This window comes from Protopterus annectens, chromosome 4.part0, assembly GCF_019279795.1.
Source record: "Protopterus annectens isolate FY-2018-M chromosome 4.part0, PAN1.0, whole genome shotgun sequence".
Lineage (NCBI taxonomy): Eukaryota > Metazoa > Chordata > Ceratodontiformes > Protopteridae > Protopterus > Protopterus annectens.
In genome coordinates, this window is record NC_056733.1 from 1811053311 (window position 1) to 1811077504 (window position 24194).

A 24194-nucleotide genomic window follows, 5' to 3' on the forward strand; every position below is an offset into this window, starting at 1 on the left:
ATAACTCATTTTGTAAGAACTGTAACAGTGAAACACAATAAACATCTGTACTTATTAGGGAGGTTGAATGATGTTTTGGTATTGGATTGTTAGGCATGAGATGGTAGAGGAATTCTGCCAAGGTGCAGATTTTAGCTCTTTCCAGAAAAGTTTTGATTGGTTACAGAGAACTGTTGACCCTAGTCTTCGATATAAAGCCTTGGTTATGCACTGCTCAACATCAACAAAACCGGGGATCCCAAGCACAAGACAAAGATTATGCACTCACTCCAACTTTGTGGAGCACACAGATAAAGCCATTAGGTCACCAGAGTTTGAGTAGCAGCTTTCATGTCTGATGAAGCTGGTGTGGGTAGTATTAGTGTGCCCATGGGGGGGCGCAACAGATAAGGTCACACATGCAACAGTCCCACAGAAGGATGGCAATGCAATATACAGCCACCAAGCCATGCAAGTGGTACTATTCATTCTATGTGCACAGGAGTCTGCACTCAAGAGAAATGGCGTAGTGGCTCCCACAGTGACATGGTACCCATGTCCCTCACTCAGGGGAGAGGAAAGGGCCTGCACCATAAACACCCTCACTGCTGAAAATACAGCAATATACATGTCTCAGCAATATGACATGATAGTCTGCTTTGGTGAGATGCTGTTTTGCTCCTAGCGATGACTCTGTTGGGGATAGTATTATAAGCACATAAGATACTGTTTCCCCATTGCCTTACACTTCTAAGGGAAATCATTTTGGAGAATGAGAGCAAGCAGCTGAATAAATGGAAGAAGTGTTGAAAGGAATCTGTTAATTTTGCTCAAGTTCCAGTGAGGGATCAGATCATCATCAGGGATGCCTGGATAATGGTACATCTAGATAGTTCTTGCCCCTACAGTGTAGATGCCCAATAAAGAGAAATGAATAGCCAAATTCTGACTGGGAAAGGCTCAGTAGTCTACAGGCCCTAGAAGTATACAAAAGAAGGCTGCATCCCAATTACTGTAGATATTAAGTATAACCCAAATGAAAGTTAACAAAATATACCAGAGTTAACATACTGCTGAGAGTCCCTGGAAGAAAGATCTCAACTCACATCTGATGCCACAAACAGCCAAAATAATGTGGAAAGATTGTTGCACTGGGAATTGTGCAAACATTATGGTACTGAAGTGGCTGAAAAACACTGGAAACATGAGCCACAAGGCGTCATAGAAAACAAAGTTTATATCACATGGGATCACCCATTACCAACAGTTCAAAAGATAGATGCTAGAAAACCGGATATAGTAGTCCACGAAAAGAAGACAAGAGTAGCAGTGATCATTGAAATCACCACACCTAGTGACTACAGTGTCTTGCATACAGAGAGATAGTGTCATTAAATATCAGGATCTGCAGGCAGAAACGAGAGCAATGTGGAAGAAAGACACTCAGTTTCAATAGTAGTAGGAGCAATGGGTCTTACAAAAAAAAAATCTACAATCGTACTTGGATATGTTACCAATCCATGTTACTCCGTACGAACTGCAGGAGGAGTCATTACTGGGCACATTGCCGGTGCTTGTGAAGAGCACTTTTGGCTGACGTCAAAGATTTAAACAATGCTTATTTCATGAACTTTAATCATACTTTGACTTAGGAATGGGGTCCAGTCTCGTCATAGTATTAGAAACCCAGAAGATTTGGAGAAGTCGAAAACCTTTTTAGTGCCCTTTTGTTCTACTGCACTGTAGGGGCAAGAACTGTCTGGATGTACCATTGTCCAGACATCCCTCATGGTGATCTGATCCCTCATTGGAACTTGAGCAATGTGAACGGATTCCTTTCAACACTCCCTCCATTTAATCAGTTGCTTACATCTCATGGGATGAAGTAACGGCCAGAGAGATTGAAATAAAGTTAAGAAAAGCCTCTAACTGGAAAACCCCAGGCCCAGATGCAGTACCTAACTTATGGTTAAAAGCATTAACATCTTTGCATGAAGATTTAGCCACGAGTAAGAATTATTTATATGCGTACCCCAAATGGGCACCAACCTGGCTAATGGAAAACAGTCCTCTTACTTAAGAGTGGACCTCCAAGCTACCTTAAAAATTATAGGCCAGTAACTTGTGTCCCCACGATGTATAAACTATACACAGGAATTGATGCTGACAGAGTTTATAGTCATTTAGAAGAAACCTCAATTATGGCAGTATAATAAAAGGGCAATAAAAGTCATATGGAACAAAGGATCATTTGTGGTTAAAGTCATAGTGGAAAACCGTAAAGCGGGAAAGAATCTAAGTATGGCATGGATGGACTACAAAAATGCATTTGCTAGTATCCCTCATTCATGGACAAAGAGTGCTTAAAAATGTACAAGATACACCCCACACTGATCGACTACATTACAGTGACCATCAAACAGTGGTAGACCACTCTGCAATTAAGCCATGGTAAACGGCAAATTGTTATCCCTGGGATAAAAATTCAAAGGGAGATATTCCAGGGTGACTCTGTCACGGTTACTATTATGCCATGCCTTTAATCCATTAAGCTGTTTACTCAACACCCTAGGCCATAACTATAATCTGGCTCCTAGAAAACAGCTAAGTGTAAAGACTTCTCACCTTCTCTTTGTCAATGATTTAAAACTGTATAGTTTATCAGATGAGGAACTGAAAGCACAACTGCAAGTTGTCAAAACTTTTTCAGATAATAGAAGAATGTCATTTGTTTTTGATAAATGTGCAAAAGCAACCTTGAAAGCAGGAAAAATGCAATGCCAGGAAAACAGTTTGGGACAAGAATGTGATACAAGAGAACTTGAGCAAGGAGTGTATAAATATTTGGGAATTGATGAAGGATCAACAATAAAACATGAACAAATGCAAATAAAACTTAGGAATACATCAGAAAACAAATTAATCCTGAAAACAACACTGACATCTAGGAATAAAATCTAAACTATAAAATAATTTGCTCTTCCTGTCCTAACTTACAGTTTGGTGTGATTGACTGGCCCCAAAACATGTTTGAGAGATTAGATAGGGAAACAAGAAGGATGCTTCATGCTCACCAAATGATTTATACAAATAAGTGCATACCAAGATTATATATTTATTTTATATTTGTTTATCGGGAGAGTACAACTGGGCATAAAACTCTTTCTCAGAGGAGGCCCGGGGAGAAAAGCTCCATTGTTAGCAAACTATTTTATTAGTAGAAAAATTGTATAATACAATAAAGAAAAAATAGTAAAAGACAATCATAACAGTAAAAAGACTAGAACAGAATTCCCAGTTCCAAAGGAGGGATGGGCCTCCTTGAAATTGACTATATGCACAAATCTGCATTTGTGGGACTCCACACATCTGCTGACCTCACAAGACCAATACGTAGTGAAAGTTTTGAAACATGAGGAGAATAAATCTAAGGTGACTTCTCTGCTTAATCTAGCAGAAGCTCATCTGTGTCAAGAAGGAATGGAAATCAAACCAAAAGTAGATAAAAATCAGGCAGCAACTGAATGTGCCAAAAAAACTAAAGAAAGAATATAAGGTGAAGGATCACATGCGAAGGCAAGAAATGTGGAAAAAGCATAAATATAGTTTCAAGTATAGAAAACTTCTGGAAGAACCTCATGTTGATCAGGTACAAACACAGGAATGGTTAAGGAGAGGTGAATTCAAACCAAGAGATGAAAGGTTAATACTAGAGGCCCAAGATAGTGGGCTGCGTACACTGTTTATAAAGTCCATTGAACATGTGGGAGAAACAGACAAATGTAGGTTTTGTAAAACCTAATTGCAAACAGTCACACACCTTGTTGCTGGTTGCAACATACTAATGGCAAAGACTGTATATACTGAAAGGCATAATAATTGTGGGATTGTGCAAACATTATGGTAGTGGCCAAAAAACACTGGAAACAAGAGCCAAAAAACATCATAGAAAATGAAGTCTACATCACATGGGAATGATCCATTACAAACAGTTCAAAAGATGGATGCTAGAAAACCGGATATAGTGGTCCAAGAAAAGACAAGAGTAGCATTGATCACTGAAATTGCCACACCCAGTGACTACAGTGTCTTGCATAGAGAGAGAGAAAGGAAGTCATAAAATATCATAATAGTCAGGCAGAAATGAGAACCATGTGGAAGAAAGATACCCAGACAGTTCCAATAGTAGTAGGAGCAACAGGTCTTATAAAAAAATAATTTACAATTGTATTTAAATATGTTACCAATATATGTAACTTCATACGAACTGCAGGAGGAGTCATTACTGGGCACATTGCAGGTGCTGCGAAGATCACTACTGGCTGACATCAAAGATTGAAACAATACTAATTTCATAAACTTTAATCATACTTTGACTTAAGAAAGGGGTCGATTCCCCTCATGGTATTAGAAACCCAAAAGACTTGAAGAAATTAAAGCCAAAACCTGACTGATTTTATCACCTGTTTCAACTACATGTCCATTAAAATGCAATATAGTACATGGAGTATAGACCAGAAACTGTATCAGCTTAATATTTCAGTTTCCGTCTTATGTTAATACACAGTTAAAACTCTGCACTCATTCTCACAAGCTAGAAAAAAAAAAATCAAAACTTGTCTCACCTTGGATTGTGTAAGTCTTCCCAGAGTTTGTAACTCCATAAGTGTAAAGCAGTCGATTATGGCCCTCTAAAACATCCTTCACTATTTCTTTCATTGTTGCACTGAAAAATTCTTTCTGAGTAGTATCTGGTCCAAATATCTGCAACAGCAGAAGAACATAATGTGAGAGCAACCACTATCAGAAGACACATTCTGAAAGTTCACCAGTTTACCAGTATAGTATATAAAATGAAATACAACTGAAACATATTGTTTAGATTTGCTGTATTTTTGAGTCCTCACTCCACAAAGCACATCTTTTCCTACATATCAGCACTGAAAATAAAAAAAAGTTACGTAATCACCATAATGTTCCATCTGTATTGTCAATTTTTCTAGCTCACCTCACATATGGGTTCTTGATCTGATCCATCAGACCTGATTCGGTTGTTACTAAACTCGTGGCAACCAAATAAGCTCTTTGATGCCTCCCTTTACCCACAATGCACTTCTCAGTGTTGCCTCAGATCTTGTTTGCAATAATCATTACTAGCAAAAATACAGAGAGTTTAGTTCTGAAAACCTTTGCAGAAGACCACTTTTGGAGTATTAGAGATAAATGAAAATACATCCTGCAGAAGACTTGCTTTCCGTTCAACCAGGAAAAAACAGTTAGGGGACTGGCAGGAGGGGATGTGATGAGAGATGAAGAACTCAATACGGATGGAACATTATGGTGAGTACATAACTTCTTTATCTGATGGTCAGTGTTTCATGTCATCCTCACATATGGGACAAAGTCCACAGCTTCCTAAATCCTGGGTGGACTCATGGAAGGGTGTTCCTCAGAATCATCAAGCCAAAGGAGGCCCTATCCTGGGAGATCAAATCTAACAGTGAAAGATAAAGGTATGACTGAACTATGTGGTCACTGCACAAATCTCGTCCATGGAGTAATTAGTCTGAAAACAGCAGATGTGGCCATAGCCCTAGTGAAATGAGCACAAATAGGTTTGGAAGGATTCATACCTTTTGAGGTGTAAATAAAAGTAATGCAATCAGAAAGTCATCTTGATAAGGTAACAGTGGAGACTGGTAGACCGTTCCTTGGGCCTACAAAGGCAATGAACAATTGATTTGCTTTCCGAAACTCTCTAGCTCTATACAGACAAAATTGCAACTTGCTTATGCACATCCGACAAATGCAGAACATATTCACCCTTGTTGCTGAAGTTGAGAAAGAAAACAGGCAAATATAAGGACTGATTAACATTGGGTTGTGAAACAACTTTGGGTAGAAAGGAGGGATTGATAAGCAGAGAGACTCTTTATGGAAAAAGAAGTATGGAGATTGGGAAGACAGCAGTCTTTCAGATGTAATAGCTACTAAAAAGTAGTTTTCCAAGAGAGAAACTTAATACAAGTCGGTTAGTTAATACAAGTTAATACAACCCAGGAGGGTTGAACAATTAAATGTAGTACTAAATTGAGGTCCCATGGAGGGGAGGAGGCCTTGTGAGGAGGTCTTAACAATAAGGTACCTTTCAAGAAGGCTTTGCTAAGTTTGCGGGAAGTGAGATAAGTTATCCACTCCAATTTGAAAGTCTGAAATGGCTAACTGTAATTTAATCTTAGCGGCAGCTGCTCCTTTATTTAAAAAAATGGGCCAAGAATTATGAGTGTGTGAATGGGGCTGTAAGGGGATCTGTACTGTGTTGTTGAGACAGAATTCTGAACCTCTTCCATTTACTCCTATAAAAAGTTTTTGAGTGGATGATTTATGAGATGACATCAAAATATGTCGGACTGGACAGGACAGCATGGGTAGTCTGGCAATTAACGGAACTGAAGGAAACAAGCTGTTTGTTTGAGTTTGTGAAGTATGGGATGAGTTACTCCTGTCGGGTGTGACAGCAGAACTGGAATAGGTTCCAGGTTTCCTTCTGTAGATGAGGTCAGAGGAAGAGAAACCATATTTGTCAAGAACAATATGGAGCAATGAGGATTACTGTTCTCTTCAACCTGCTTACTTTCTGAATGAATTTGGGGATCAAGGGAGTTGGGGGGAAAAAGCATAGAATAGACTGGGAGGCCAATCATGTATGAGAGCATCCCTCAGGGATTCCCCAGATGGGGGCATCAGGGCAAAGTAGCTGCTACATTTGTTGTTTAAGGGAAAGGCAAAAAGATCATAGCAAGTCTGACCCCATCTTCAAAAAATGTCCTCCACTACCTTCTGGTTGAGGGACCACTCGGGAGGCATGAGACTGGATATGCTCAACTTGTCTGCGGTCATGTTGGACTTTCCCAGAAAGTACATGGCTATGAGAAAGTTATTGGACGAGATCACCCATTGCCACACTGAGGGCATGATCTGGTTCCCCTTGTTTATGCACCAGACCACTGACATGTCTGATCGAATTGCCACTGTCCCTAAAAGAAGAGCAGTCTGGAATGCTTGCAATGCCAGAAGCACTGCCCTCATATCCAGGAAACTGATGTGCAGATTTGCCTCAACTGCAGACCAGGTTCCTTGGACTGCCTTCCCCAAGTAATGCCCCCATGCAATCTACGAAGCATGCGTTGTCACCATGGCCTGTGGTTGAGGGGAAACAAAGGGTCGACTTTCAACTGTTCTGACTGAAGCCACCATAAGAGGGTCCTTTTGCACGCGTTTGTTATGAGGATCTGGTGAAACAACGAATGGTGGATAATTGACCACTGGGCTGCTAAAACCCACTGTAGTATCCTCAGTGAAACCTTCAAGTTTAAGTTACTAAGCCTCAATTCTGATGTGTTTGTATACAATAAAGCTGTCTGAATTGAACCCACAACTGTGTTTCATCCTGACCGAACAAGCAACATGGTATCAGAACCGGGATAGAGTGTGCAACTTCAAGCCATGAGGTGCAGAGTTAACAGTGAAGGTATAATGAGTTGAGCAGGTTGGGTGATACAGTGCTCAAGCAATTAGAAAAAGGCCAGGAATGTACTTTGGGTAAGCAAAACTTGCACCGATTTATTTTGTACAAAAAACTATACTAAGCATTCGCAAAGCACAAAAAGCATTATTAATCAAACGAGCAGCACAAAATGCATTATTAATCAAATGAAAGGCACAAATCGCATTACTGATTAAAAGAGATATTCAGGACCACAATATTTAATAGAATTATCAGAAATACTTATGTGGTGTTCAGAGTTAATTCAGATTTGCAGAACGAGTATGTAAAGTAAAACAAGCACAAGAAAGGTATAACAAGCATAAGAGGTCAAACTAGCGTAATAAATATAATAAAAGGGCAAAATAAGCAAAAAGAAAGAAAAGGCAACCATGTTTTGACATGAGCTCCTACTTCATATTGACCAAAGTTATTCGAAGCATAACTAGAGTTGTTTAAAGTATTTCAATGTGTGCAAACTTGTTTGCAGTGCGTGCTTTATTACAAATACAATTTCAGAGTTTACTGTGTGCAATTTTTCAAAATAGTTATTTTTCAAACTGCAGTCAGAATACGGTCATTTTGAAAAGTTTCTTGTGCTGTGTACATTTTATTCAGAGTGCCATCATTTCAAAGCGATTCTTACATTGTACAGTTATTTTGTAAAGTACAGCCATTATGAGAAGTTTCTTGTGCTGTGTACAGTTTATTTTTATTTATTTATTTATATTTGTTGACCGGGAGTGTCCGACTGGATGTAGGTCCATTTTCAGCGGATGCCCGGGGAGAAAAGCTCCACTGTTAAAATAAACAGACAGTAGTTGCATTGGATTACATAGCGATTAACAATTTACATAGCAATTATTTACAACATATTTACAAATGAAGAACATAGTACATCAGTAGACAACTAGGATCTTTATCTGTGAAGTACAGAACAGACATTAACAAATGTTACAAGAAAAAGTTCCTGCTGTATAATAAGTGCTGGCTTATGAGCATCTGAGCTTGCTATAATCAAGGTAGTTAGTGGAGTGGAAAGAAAGGTAGTGGTTGGATGGGGTGGGTGATATTAGAGTGGGGGTGGCAAGGGCATAGCCAGCATGCTTTTAGGTGTGCTTTTAGTAAAGTTTTGAAGTGGGTGCATGATGGTATGGAGGTAATTGTGGGTGGGAGGGAGTTCCATAACTTGGCTATGGTGCAAGAGAATAGTGCTTCACCAGCAGAGTTATTGGCTTTAGTGATCTGCAAGTGATTTTTGTTGCTGGATCTTAGTGGTCTGGTGGTGCGATAGGGTTGGAGTAGATTCTGGAGGGATGGGACATTTCGTGGATGGTTTACTAGTTTGTGAGCGAGTGAGAGTTGATACCATTGAAGGAGGTGAGGCAGTTCAAGCCAGCCAAGTTCAGCAAGTGAGAGACACTGGTGACTACGGTAGGATGCCCCTGTGGCGAATTTGGCAATTTTGTTGTAGCAGGTCTCTAGCTTGTTTAGATCGCATTGCCTTAGGTTGGTATATATTGGAGAGGCATAAAGTAGGGTGGAGATAAGGTGGGAATTTGCTACTGAAATCTTTGCTGCTTTTGGTGAGAAGTTGCTTATTTCTGTATAGCGCTCCTAGTTTTTTGTGGACTTTTTTTATGGTCATGGATATGTGAATGTCAAATTTTAGTTTATTGTCTATTTCCACTCCTAGCAATTTGGTGTGCATATAGTGGTGTTGCCTTTTACTGTGATGTTAAAGTGAGAGTTGTTTTGAGTATGTTTGGTGGGTTGGAAGATGAGTAGTTTAGTTTTGTTTGGGTTGAGTATTAATTGGGCATTGGATAACAAGCTTCAACAGAGAAAAAGGGTTCCTGTGTGACTTTTTGCAGTTTGGGTAGGGACTGGGCTGAGCAGATGATGGCTGGGTCATCTGTGTATTGTATATGAGTGTGCCATGTTTGGTGGCAGAGACTAGATTATTGGTGAAAAGAGAGAAGAGTAGGGGTTCAAGGATGGATCCTTGGGGGAACCCCTATGGAGACAGGTAGGTGGGGAGATGTGTCATTCTGCCATACAACAGATTGTTGGCGGTCAGACAGGTAACTCTGAAACCAGTTGGTGACTGATTGTGAGAAGGATAGGTTATAGAGGACAGAGATAAGTTGTTTGTGTGGGACCATGTCAAATGCTTTAGATAGGTCTAAGAAAGTAGCAGAGGAGAGAGACATTGTTTTTTATGCCGAAGGATAGTGTTAGTAAAGGAGAGTAAGGCAGTGGTGGTGCTATGGTTTGGTCGGAAACCATGCTGAGTATTGGGAAAGGAGGTTGTTAGTAAGGAGGTAGTCTGAGACCTGAAAGTGTATGCATCTCTCTAGTATTTTGGAGAGTGGAGAGAGAATAGCTATGGGGCGGTAATCGGTTAGTTCTGTGGAGGGTCCGGCTTTGTGGAGGGGAATTATATGTGATACTTTCCACAGTGCGGGAACGTAACTTTCTGACAGAGATCGGTTAATCAAGATGGATACTGGGTAGGCCAGAGCATCAGATGCGATTTGTATGTATTCACTTGGGAGGTTGTCTGCTGCTAATCTGGTGGGCTTGAGTTTAGTTAAGAGTTTTTTTTTATGTTGGAGGTAGGTACAGGAGAAAAAGAAAAGGCAGTGGGGAAATTACTAGTTGAAGGTGTGGGTTGGAGGGGGGGGTTGTGTTGTTTAGCTAGTGATAGTATGGTTTGCGTGAAGTGCGTGTTGAATGAGGTAGCAATATTTTCTGAGGAGTGAGGGATGTTAGGAAGAGGGGTACTGACTTTACCTGGGTGGAGGATGGAGTTTATGGAGGACCAAAATTGTTTGGGGCTGTGTTGGGAGGAGTCTAGGGCAGACTGGTAGCATTGGAATTTGTCTTATTAGCTTTTTTGACTCTATTGTGTAGTTCTAGGAATTTCTGTCTAGTTGAGGGGGTTTTGGTTTTGCGCCAGTGCTCCCAGGCTTTACCCCTGTTTTTCATTTCTGACTTAGTGGTTTTCTGTAACCATGGGGAGGGTTGTGCTTTGATTCTGGAAAGTCTTATGGGGGCATGGTAATTAAGGATGCTCAGGAAGGTAGGATTAAAAAATTCAACTGTGTCATCAACACTGAGGTACTTGATGTCAGTTACATTCTTTGAGGGAGGAGATGAATGTGAGTGGGTTAAAGTTTAGTTTTTTATGTATTTGACGGTAGATGACAGGTTTAGCTTGGTATAGGTATTTTTTTGAGTAGGAATATTGGGGAGTGATCACTGAGGCTATCTGATAAGCAGCCTGTTATATATGACTGGGGGCTCTTACTGACTAGTATCCAGTCAAGTGTAGTGTGCTTGCTGGAGTTTTTATTTATCCTGGTTGGCGACTGGACTTGTTGGGTGAAGCCATGAAGGTTTACATGATGGGTTGGATGGTTGCCAGAACAAGATTGCCAGTCAATATTGAAATCACCTAAAATGATAGTTTCTTGGGGGAGATGGTGGGTAAACCAGCTGAGGAGGTCTTCTAGTGGAGGGATGTTTTGGCCAGTTGGGAAGTAGCATCCAATTATGCTGATGGTTTTGTTTTGGTTTATTTTGAGGTTGGTATACATTATTTCTTCATTGCCTTTTTGTGGAGCTGATGATTTTAAGAGCTGGATGTTTAGATGCTGTTTAAATATTATAGCTACACCGCCTCCTTTCTTGTTTAGCCAGTTTACTCTTAGTATGCCATAACCTGTAGTGAGTATTTGCTCACTGGTAACGTGAGGTTTTAGCCAGGTTTCTGTCAGGATGATAATATCTGGGGAGTACAAGTCTATGGTGGCATGGAGTTCATGGACTTTATTGGATATACTTCTAATATTTAGGCTTAGTAGAAGGAAGTCACTTGGCTTTCTATTGGCTGCAATATGGGAGAAGTTGTAGTTTCTAGTCTGATTATGAGGATTGGGGTTGGAGATGGTAGGGCCTTGCAAAGTGCAGTCATTTCGAAGAGTTTCTTACACTGATAATGGTTGGCTTCACAAAGTACGTTGAAGTCTTGTGCTACGGAGACTTATTTCACAAAGTGCAGCTATTTTGAAGAATCTGTTGTGCTGCTGGGCATAATTACAAGTTCTAGCATAAATGTCTGACGTGTGTATCTTCGTACATAAATTCAAGAGCCTTCATTGTGTGCTGATATGGCACAGGCATTTCACAGGCCTGGTCCACTTGTGTTTGATCATAGTATTGCAGAGAATTGGAGAGCATTTGAGCAGAAATGCAATATTTTCATGCAAGCAGCTTTTTTCTGACAAGGAAGCACGTGTAAGGGCATGTACTGTGCTTAACTTAGTGGGGTCAGAGGCCATTAGAAGAGAGCGTTCATTTGTGTATGCGCCAGCAGTATATGCAGGAGAAGGGGAGAACCATCATATTGCTGTACAAGTTGAGTCAAGGGAGTACCCCAAGTGCTTGAAACATAAATTTAGAGAAATGTGCAACCCAGAGATAAATGTTACATTGGAGAGGCGCCTATTTCACACAACACATCAAAAGCCAGGAGAAACTTTTGCAGCTTACATTACTGACTTGAGAAACAAGGCTAAAACGTGCAGATATGGTGATTTGAAAGACAAGTTGATAAAGGACAGACGTGTGTGGTGTTAATAATGCTGCAGTGAGAAAAGTTTTGCTTTGTGACAGTGATTTCACATTGAGCAAAGCTATAGAAATGTCAAATCCATGAGCTTACAAAAAGGCAAACAAATATGCTTGCAAGTGATAAGAGCATAGTTTCAGCAGCCTCTAGAGCAAATGCAGGCCTAAAGCACATGGCAGGTGCAACCCCTACAGGATTCCTAGGGAGGACCTATAATTTTCCAGCTAGCTCTAAGACTAGCTCAGTAAAACTGACATGTCCAGTGCAGTACAAGGGCGTGTCAGCAAAACCCAAGTTAAGTTTTATTGTCGGTTGTCACAGTTGTGGTGCCAATCATGAATCTAAGAGAGAGAAGTGCTTAGCATTTGGTCGCAATGCCACAAGTGTAAAAAACGGAACCACTTTCAAAAGTTCTGTAAATCAGGCAAGCCTAATTCTTTTATTAAGAAAGGTCACTCAAAAAAGCAAATTGATCATATAGAAAGCTGCAACTCTACTTTCTATGTAGATGATGCGTCACTGGTCGGTGAAAAGGTTAATGAAGTAGATTTGTTGGTAAGGAACAAAGTGTTTTTTACTGTCCTGATCAATGGTAAGCCCACAGAGCTCAAAGTAGACACTGGTTCAAAGTGCAACGTTATGTCAGCAGAAACATTTACTAGAGTAAGAACTGGTGAAAACAATTTGGTCAATTGTGCAAAGTTTGTTGCTTATGGAGGTGAAGAAATTCAAACCGCAGGCTTAGTAGTGCTTTCATGTTATCCAGCCAGTAACAGTAACAGCTTGAAATTTTATGCAGTCAGAAGACCTGTACAGTCATTTTTATATCTCAGAGAGAGGTTAAGAATGAAACTGCTTTCTTTTACCAAAAAGTGCATCATGTAAGCACATGTCCTAATTCCAGTTTCACCGATGCTATTTTCTCAGAGTATGCTGTTTTTGAAGACGAGTTAAGCAAACTTCCAGGAGTGTACTCCATGAAATTAGACCCAGAGATCAGTCCAGTGGTCGAACCAGCAAGAAAAGTGACAAAAGCTATGCAAGACAAAGTCAAGGTCGAATTAGATAAAATGATGCAACATGGCATTATTTGTCCAGTCACAGAACTAACTGAATGAGTGTCTTCCATGGTAGATGCTCACAAGAGCAGCCCAGATAAAAATCAGAATATGCATTTACCCGAGAGACTTAAAGCATTAAAGAGGCCCAAATCATGCTATGCGCACACTCCAGGAGGTTGCTACCCTCTCGTCAAATGCCGCTGTTTTTTTCTTTCTATGATACAAAGTTCATTTTGGCAAGTACTGCTTGATAGCAAATCTTCACTATGGACTACATTCAGTACCCCATTTGGTAGACACAGATTTCTCAGAATGCCTTTTGGAATAAATTCTGCCAGTGAAGTCTTTCAGTGTGTAATGAAGCAAATTTTTTCCAGGTTATCCATATGTTATAATAGTAAATGATTTGCTAGTTGGAGGTAATGGTGAAGCAGAGTATGACAGAAACCTCAGGAAAGTACTGAACAGTGTGTGGTGAAATCAAAGCTCAATCCTCTGAAATGTAATTTCAGGCTACCAAAAGTTATTTATGTAGGTCATTTACTTACCAGTACAGACTTGCGACCAGATCCTTCCAAACAAATAGCCATACTTGAGATGCCAGCTCCAGACAATGCCCAAGCCTTACAGCATTTCCTTGGTATAGTAAACTATTTGGGCAAGTTTATACCAGACTTCAGTGAATTATCACTACCTTTAAGAAAGCGGACATTCAGAAATAGTGCCTGGTCATGGCTGGACCACCACCAGAGACCATTTGATGACCTCAAACAGAAAATTGCCAGTCACCTATGTTAAGATATTATGATATCCACAAACCAGTAATTCTTTCCTGTGATGCTTCAAAGTTTGGTCTTGTTGCAGTGATTCTTCAAGAGGGTAGACCCGTAGTCTATGCGTCTAGAACTCTTACCCAAAGAGATGCAATATGCTCAGATTGAGAAAGAACTTTTGGCAATTGTGTTCGCATGTTCGAAGTTCAATGATTATATTTATGGCCGAGCTTTTCAGATCAAGACTGATCAGTCGCCTCTAGTCACTATTTTAAAGAAACCTATACATACAGCTCCAGCAAGACGACAAAAGAATGATGCTCAGATTACAAAAGCACTTCAAAATGGTCTATACAAAAGGCAAACTTCTTTATCTGGCTGATATCTTATCCAGATCGTGCAGAAATGTCACAGAACAGCCTGATGCAGAGAATTTTGACTTAAATGTCAGGGAAGGGTGTAATTTTTCTACCAGAAGACTTGATGACCCAAGAAATCATACAAAGTCTGATCCAGTTTGCAAAAGCTCAACCACTACATCAGTGTTGGATGACCGTCAAAGCAATTTTGTGAACCACCAGAAGTGCAACCATATTTTCCTTACAGAGGTGAGATGCTGATGGAAGATGGTATCATTTTCAAAGGTCCTAAAGTCATTGTTCCTACTTCCTTGCAACACGAGTACATTCAGATTTTGAATTGTTGCCACCCAGGTTCAGACGCTACCAAAAGGGAGAGAGACTAGTATTTTGGCCTTCTCTGCCGAAAGACATTGATAAAGTACTTTTATCTTGTTCAGTATGCAATAGTACTACACCAAATTTGCAAAGAGCACCAGTTCAGTTAAGCCAGATACCATCTACCTTGGTCAACAGTAGCCACTGACATATTTGAGTGGAACAATCAGAATCACTTAGTATTGGTAGACTCTTATTCGAGCTGTTTTTAGATCAACCTGCTACTTCACCTAACATCCAGTACTGTAATTAAGTTAAAACATCATTTCTCAATCCATGGTAGTCCACAAAGTTATTTGACAACAGTATCCAGTCAGCTATTTCAGAAATTCGCAAAAGAGTGGGACTTTATCCACATTACTAGCAGTCTGGAATACCCACAGTCAAACTGCCTGGCTGAGCATGCTGTACAAAGTGCAAAGCAATTACTTGAAAGGTCAAAGCGCGACAATACCAATATCTTCCTGAATTTGTTAAATCTCAGAAATATACCCCATGACAACTTACTTGGCTCACCTGCTCAGAGGCTCTGATCTAGGCAAACCAGAACAACCTTGCCTATCAGTTCCAGTTTGCTGGTACCTAATGCTAAAAACATCAGTGCAATCAAACCCCAACTTTTTAAAGAGCGCTCCTTTCAGACGTCCAGGTATGATGAAACTAGCAGATTTCTTCATCCATTGAATGAAGGAGAGACACTCCATCCCTGATGATGCCCCTGAAGTTGAATATTCATTAGAGTCCCCGTTGCTAAACCCAGTTCTAATTTTTATATCACATGGTCAGGTCGTATTTCTAGACCTAGTGAGAAATACACAGCAACCTGGATAGGATTATTTTATTTGTATTTAGTTCTGTATGTTTGCACGTCAAAGAATTATTTCTGTAAAATTGCATATCAAAGGATCATTTCTTTACGACTATATGTCAATGAAGGTTGTCACTTTCAATGTATGCCTATTTCTCAAAGAGGGAGGATGTAGAACAGAGCAGGTGTTGAAACTTTAAGAAGCATTTCAAGTGAGGGCATGTGCATATAAAGAGAGAGCACATGCAAGCAGCAGTGCCATTTTGAGAGAACAGACAAAGTTAACATGTATGAGTGCAGTAGTCAGTCAGTTTATAAGTTTAAGTTACTAAGCCTCAATCCTGATAAGTTTGTGTAAAATAAAGCTGTTTGAATCAAACCCACAACTGTTATTCTGTTTCATCCTGACTGGACGAGTGACATGTCTTCAATGGCAGACCTTCCTCCATGGAATCCAAATGCTTCCTCTTGCAAAGTCTCTTCCAAAGGACCTCCTCAATGGGGTACTCTGGGGAGGTTTCACAAGAGACAGTGGTACCCCATTGGTTATCCTGGCACCTGAGGTCCCGCTGTCCCAGTGGAATATCCTGGTCAAAAGAGATGCACAGGGAAGCTTGACGGGACTAAGGATCCAATGCAGCAGATAACCTTTTAGATGCGGTGGCAGCTATAGCCTTCTCCAAAGCCCCAAAAGCTGACCGTTCCCGAGTGGAGGATGACTCCAGCTGTAACAAGCTATGCTTCTAGGTCGGGGCATCCTCCAGCCCAGAAGACTGTTCTCTCTGGGGTAGAAGCCAGACCGGGGCTCACCTGCACAGAAGCTCCGAGGCACATGGACTGCTCAGACAGCCTGGGAGTCAAAGCACACTAAAGGAGTACAAGGTTCATTATGGCTCCGGGAGTTTTCCAGCTCCGAAAAGGCCGATGAGATCAGAGCAAAGGCCTGATCCGAAGAAAGAAGTCTTCGGATCCAACCTGAAAGGCACCAGGTGTATTAGATCTGGAGGGGTCCGAAACTTGCTCCTAAGTCAGAGAAGACAAAAAAGGGGAGTAGTAAACTGATATTCCCAGAACCATGTGGGTCAAGGCCAAGGGGGACTTAGTAATGCTCTGCGCCCATAGGATCTTCTGTACCAAAATGTTCCACATCACCTTCTGTAAGGCTCCTACCTCAATAGGAAGAGGACGCAAACAGGGATTTAGGCCTAGACAAGCAGGGAGATGGTACTCTAGAAGGGATTGGGTCTACAGTAGGAGAGTACCAGGTCATTGGGAGTGCCGTAATAGGTTTGAAAGGACTTTTGTTAGGATCCGATACCAATGGATCCGATCTATCCTTACCAGACAGAACCAGAGCCGAAAGTATCAGATCCAGTTTGGCAGTGGTCAGCACCAAATGTTCGGATTGAGACATAACTTCAGTAGATTGTGAAGTCTTGGCTTTCAGCTCCGACAAATCTGACTGAAGTGAGAAGGTCTCTCTTTCCTTTGTCGCTGCTTCTAGAAGACAGGGAAGAAGCAGGGCTCAAATTAACATATTTCGACTTGCGAGTCAAGTATTTGAGTTAACTACCAGAAATGGACTCTTCAAAAGCCAAGGGAAGCATTCCCCTTAAAATGAGTTTCTTCTTTCGACCAGTGCTTTATGGTTAAAAGAATGATAGATGGCATGATCTCCCTGTAAGTGAAGAGGCCCAAAACAATAGACACACAAGGAATGAGACGCTAAAGGGTATTTTATGCCTGCACTTTGTGTATTTTTTAAAACCTGCAGGCTTATCTTGTTTATTCGCTATGGGTCTCACAAAACAATACAGATAACAAGTAACAGTCACCACGCGCTACCACAACAGCAGAAAGGAGAAGGATAGGAGAGACATAAAATGACAAAAATACAAGAAAAGTTAGGCAAGTAGAGAGAACAAAAGACAGGAACTGAAAGTTCGACTGCTGAATCCTACACTAAGGCACTGTATGAGCACATCCATTCATGCATGAATCGTGCCATCCCAAATAGAACCACGGTGATCTCCTCCAAAAAAAGGAAGCCAATCTGGTGGTCCCCTGCCATAAACAAACTTTACAACAAAAGGAAAAAACTGTTACAGAAAAGAGGAAAATCCCAGGATGCAAAAAATCCCTTACCAGCCTCAGTAAGAAACTGAGATCCCTCATAAAATCCTCCAAAGCTAGTTACGAAAATAAAATTGCCAAAGATTCCAAAGACAACCACAAGGCATTCTATAACTATGTCAAGAATCTAAATGGCAATACTCAGATCTGCTCTGAGCTAGAACACAATGGCACTAACTATACTGATCCCAAGGATATTGTCAATATCCTGGCAGATCAATTCAGTGCCAACTTCACCCACTCTCACCCCCTAAACGGCCCATCTCAATACCGGAAGACTGCCAAATTCCGGTAATAACGGCCACACAGGTAAAAAACGCACTCTCCAAAGCTAAGAATACAGCATCCATGGGACCAGATGACATCCCGGGCTGTGTACTACATGAACTGGCATGTCACCCAAGTGTCATGTTTAATCATAGCCTCACCTCAGGTTTCGTGCCCACTGAGTGGTGCAGAGCTACAGTTATCCACTCCACAAGGGGGGATCCACCTTGGATCCCAGAAACTACCATCCCATCAGTCTGACGAGCCTCGTCTGCAAGGTCATGGAGCATATTATCATGGAACTCAAAGATATTGGCAACCTTCAAACACTGGACCCCACCCAGTTTGGGTTCGTGAAGGGCAGATCTCATCTCCTGAACCTGATTGGCTTCTTCGAATCAGTCTCCAGAGCCATGGACAAAGGTAAGGTGGTCCACACAGCCTATCTAGACCTCGCCAAGGCCTTTGACACCATCCCCCACTCTGGAATCATAGATAAACTTACTAAGCTGGCCATTAATCCCTATGTCACCCAATGGGTTGCCAACTGGCTTACTGACAGAACCCACACTGTAAAAGTAGCTGACTCCAAATCCAGCTCCAGACAAGTGGAGTACCTCAGGGTTCAGTTCTGGGACCACTCTTGTTTGACATCTACTTCTCTGAAGTACAGGCCAACACTAAGGGACTCTGGCTAACAAAGTTTGCAGATGACTGCAAACTGGGAGCCATTATTGAATCCCCAAATGATGTGGATACTCTAACAAAAGGGCCTTACAGAAACAGATGCTTGGTGCCAGAGCCATGGGCTCAAGCTCAATGCCAAGAAATGTATAGTTATCCCCTTTAGGAAAAAAAACATGTAGCCGTGAATTACCACACAGGTGGCAGTACACTAAACACCGAAAGTGTGATGAGACTTAGGGACACAGGTGGACAGTGGTCTCACCTTCGATAACCACATCGCCACAACAGTCAGGAAATCCTTCTATTTTGCACACCTCATCACTAAAGGCTTTTCATCCAGAAAAAAGGAGGCCATTGTCCCACTGTACTCATCCCTCATTAGACCTATTATAGAATACAACGCCCCATTTGGTATTAACTATCAAGACATCTACAACAACTGGAAAGGCCGCAGAAATACCTCACTAAAAGAATAACAGGCCTAAAGCAGATGCCCTACGCTGACTGCCTTAAAAAACTCCAGCTATACTCTGTTGCATATCGTCTACTCAGAGGCGATCTCTGCTCAACATACAAGGCCATGTCAAACCCAGAGCTGTTGGACATACTACACTTAAAGAAATCATAATCCCTCAGAGCCACACGCTCCAGGGAACTAAACCTTGTCATCACAATAAACACAACATGCTGGTGGGATAGGTTCCTGACCCAGAGACTCCCCAGACTCTAGAATAGACTGCCCATACATGTCGAGCAGAGTGCCTCTTTGGCCCTCTTCAAAAGGAACCTTGACTATTGGATGGGAGAAAGGAAATTCACCCCGGGGATCACGTCAGTCGCCCAGCTAGACAGGGGTCCAAGGAAGTAAATTGGGTGGGAAGAAATAGCCAGGGAATTGTTACGGCTAGGTTTGTATAGGCCCTAGGGCTGATAGCCTAGTACCAACCTATGAACCTATAAAAAATAAGATGATAATCCAAGGGTTCAATGGAAGACCACTTCTTCATGAAGCAGCAAATGAGATCTGAGCAACAGGAAGAGATGTGCTGTGGGTAAGGGGAGGTATCCAGGAGCTTATTAGTTACCACGAGCTTAGTAACGGCAGAGTCTGATCAGATGGATTGGATCTGGAACACATGCATCATATATATATATATATATATATATATATATATATATATATATATATATATATATATATACATATACATACATATATATATATATATATATATATATATATATATATATATATATATATATATATATATATATATAGATGAAAAATGGACAGACAGCAAGGTCTCAGTAGTACTCAGAGAAATAGTGTTCTCATGCAGACAAATTAACACAAATTCAAGGCCCCCCCACTCCCCCTTACTTGTTACTCAGTGTGTTGAAACTCAGATAAATGGCAATTCCAGAGGAAAAAACAGACGCACTAAGCCAACAGACTTAGCTATAAATTGCACCCAAATGAGTCAAGAAAAGGCAACAAAATTCAAGCTGTTTAAAGGTGCAACGCACACATGAAACAAACTATTCCAGCTTACTCCAGCAGACATTAGCCCAACACACCTAACCTGGCTCTACAGTTAAAAACTTGTCTGCTTCAATCCTTCATTTAGTGCAATCTGCATAATGAAAAATAAATCATGTACCATCAACAATTTTCTGTATTTGCCCACAATAAGATATTTCTCTGCCAAATGAGCTCCACTTACTATGAAAATGTGAATTAGTACTTCAAATCATGTTACAATCCAGCTTTTAATCCACAGGGTTCTGGAAAACATATGTGCATTAAGCATCTAAGATGGAAACTGCAGCTATCAGGGAAAAGGGCTACAAGCCTGCATATATGCAGAGAGATTCTAATAAAGGTTATGAAGCTTGTTCCTTTTGGGGATGCATGGCAAAATGATTTCCGAAGTGTCCAAATTTTGTTAAGTGTGGAACAAAAGTTATGTTCTTCCCATAACGTTCCATCTAAGTTGTTGATCTTCATTCATTACTGATGGGTCTTGGTTCTGTCCTTGGAAACGACTTGGCCAATATAACAAGTTCGCGTCAGCCAAAAAACTTGAGCCAAGTCTTACCCATAGTGCCCCTCTCCTCATCTCCTCAGATCGAGTTTACCAGTTAGGATAGAAAAAGTGGAGGCTTTTTCTGAGCAACTGCCTTATCAGGTAACAAGGACCAAATCCAAACCTCCAGGAGTCTTTTGGAGAGGGGGTAGGAGGGTGTGACGTAATGAATGAAGATCAACAACACAGATGGAATGATATGGTAAGAACATAATTCCTTTATCTGATGTTAATATTCATTCATTCCTTATTGATGGGACATGGTCCCTAGCTACTTTAAGTGCAGGGAGGCCATAGAGAAGGTTATTCCTGAGCACCACTGAGCCAAACATGCTCTTGCCCTGGAGACCATATCCAATTTAGAACGAGTAATAAAGGTATGAGGTGTTCCCCAGTAGCTGCTGCGCAAATGTCGTCCATACAGGCTCTAGAATAAAAGGTCACTGAATTGGACATTGATCTGGTGGAGTGAGCCTTGACTTTAGGTGGTAGAGTTATTTTGCAAAGTTGATAGACAAAGGTAATGCAATCTCTTAACCATTTCGATAAAGTGACTTTGGAAACTGACTTGCCCAATCTTGGACCTGAAAAGGAAAGGAACAGCTGGTCCGATTTCCTGAATGATTTAGTTCAGTTTTTAAGTAAAACCGAAATTGTCTATGCACATCTAGCAAGTGTAAATGGTATCCACCTTTATTAGAAAATTTTGGGGAAAAACTGGCAAATCAATAGACTGGTTGAGATTTGAATCTGAAATAACCTTGGGCAGAAAGGAGGAGTTAGCCCGAAGTGATGCTCTCTCTTTCTGGAAAATCATGTATGGACTATTTACACATAAAGCTTGCAACTCTGACAGTCTCCTGGCTGAGGTGATGGCTACCAGGAACAAGGTTTTCCAGGACAAAACAATCTGTATCATAGGTGACTAAAGGCTCAAATGGTGGACAAGTTGAAGTTTGAAAGACTAGCGTCAAATTCCAAGGTTCAGTAGGATCTTTAAGAGGTGGTCTCAAATGTATGACTCCCTTTAGGAAGGTTTTGCAGAGACGGTGGGACATTAAAGGGACACTATCTTGGTTCAAAAATCTGTTTCTTGCCTCGGACCGAAGCGGAAACACTGACACTCACTTAGCTAATCACCTCCCCCTTTCTGACATCAAGCATGACATAACTGTTCCTACCCACATCATCAACTTTTTTTAAAATGTGTGAAAATCTCTAGTACAATCCTGTTTTTGCTCCCTGAGGAATTGGATACCAGCATTTGTGTTCCGCTGCTTCACATAGTACTGCTAAAGTCTGCAATCACCATCATCTAGTGCTAGGAGTGACTATGATTACATTCAAGCCAGAGTGGTAGAAAAACATAGCACTTACAGCAAGCACTAGTTACAGTGAACCATTCCTTTCCCTTTACATGTTGTCATGGAATATAGTCATATCTGCCTCTCAAGATGCATGCCTTTGCACCTCACTGTAAATACATGTATTTGAGAACAGTACAGTTTTACAATACATGCATTTGAGAACAGTACAGTTTTACCAGTATTCCTTTTACATAATAAACACTATTGTCTTTAAAAAATGGAAACTGATATTTGTAATTCGCGCTTCTTACAAGTGCTATGCTTTCCTAAATGTCCATCAACATTAAGGCATACATCTCCAGCAGGGACATCAATTTACACATACCTGGCAAAGGGGAAAATGAAATGATACAGCTTGTCGGTCTCTTTTTGCTGCATGCTTCACGGTTGTCAATGCCAGTGCTGCAAGTTTTGAATGCTACTGTAACTTGCACTTCCAATCAATGGCATTCTGCTGATGACTTGCATAAGAAAGACTTCAGAACACCTCATTTGTTTAATTAAATCTACTCTGACTGCCGGGCAATGACCTTTCATCTGAAAGAAGTAATGTGTATGATGGAAGGGCAGCAGCAGAAGCATAACAGTTACAGATCTTACGGAACCGGCAATCCGATCATTTTATTTACTGTACAGAAGTAAGGGAGTGCATTTTTAACAAGGACAATAACTAGTTCTTTAGACATGTGGATAATTGAATCAGCAGAGTTACAGCTGACTGGCTCAGTCCATCAGATCTCAGCGATTGCCACTTTCTGTTCTGTGCACATGCAGCGGTTCCATTCTTTATAAAAAGACACTTTTTTGCTTTCCAGCACACCTCCCAACTGTCCAGATTTTGACAGAAGGTCCAGATATTTGACTTTACTTTTGGTCTGTACCTCACAAGATTTGTGTTTTATGGAAAATCACTCTATTGCCTTGCCTAATTAATGCCATGCATTTCAGTGTTAGAAATTGCATGCTAAGAACTGTTATTCCAGCAACTTTGCAAGTTTACAGAGGCAATGTTTAACATCCATCACATACTTTTGGATCATTGTCCGTTCATTAAGTTTAGCTTTGTCCAGATTTCTTGTTCCGAGTGGTATGTTTGCCTCTGTTGCCATGCCATGGATTATTATTTTATCAATTTTACTACTAAGATGCCCGATAAATAACATTGTTGAGCAACAGGATGACAGATAAATTTATTAAGACTTTTTTGTTAGTCTGCTTGCTGTTCTTGTAGTACTTAACTGTGGATATTGTTTATTTATTGGCATTTGATTACCGGGAAAGTCCAACTGGGTAGGAGTCCATTTTCAATGGAGTCCTGGGAAGAAAATTTGCAAAGAATTATAAAACATTTTAAGGGTAAGAATTTTACAGTGTTAAACAATAATACAAAAAATAAATCCAGTTTAAACAATAAAACCAAATTATAATACAGAGTAAGAAAATATTAGTTAAGAATAGATGCAAGTTATATGGCAATGTTTTAATAAAGAAATTTTAGCCAGTTTATAGAGAAATTAAAGGCAAGTTAGTATAACACAAAAAGGAATTGCAATAAAAAGTCGGGGAAAAGCAGGTCTATTGCATATTTAGAGAGAAAGCCAAGGGAGAGAAATTTATAGAATTAAGGAATTGAGTGTGGAAGGAAGAGTAAAGAGATGAAAGGTGCAACTAGGTATTTGTCTACATTTAGGGATATCCTGATGTTGAGCAAGAACAGGTTCAGCTGTTGGCTAGGAAGTCGTTCAAAATAGTTTTGAAGGATGGGAAGGAGGGTACTGACTTGATAGATATAGGTAAGGGGTTCCAGACCTTAGCAACCTGGCACGAGTACAGACAATGCCCAGCAAATTTGATTGGGTTTAGACAAACAGGAGGTTTTGGTCAATGGAATGTAATAATCGACTAAGAACATATTTGTTTAGAAAGTTATTTATTCCAGGACAGGCATATGGATTTGGGATAATTTTATAGTTGGTAAGAAGCTGTGTATGTGTTACCTGATGGGGTAGTTCTAGTTATTTTATGCTTTTTTAGTGTTCTTCACTGTAACTTCTAAAAGGTGCATTTGCAGCAAGTTTAGCTACTTTGTTATAACGTTGCTCAAACTTTTGTG

General features: G+C 40.5%; 1 protein-coding gene across 1 annotated transcript in view; it reads right to left on the reverse strand.

The window, feature by feature from the left end:
* LOC122800495 (kinesin-like protein KIF20A) overlaps nucleotides 1-24194 on the reverse strand; it is a 448801-nt gene that overhangs the window by 40424 nt on the left and 384183 nt on the right. Inside the window, exon 5 of the mRNA XM_044069933.1 lies at nucleotides 4605-4743. Within this exon, the coding sequence (XP_043925868.1) occupies nucleotides 4605-4743 (139 nt within the window). The remainder of the gene's footprint in view (nucleotides 1-4604; nucleotides 4744-24194) is intronic.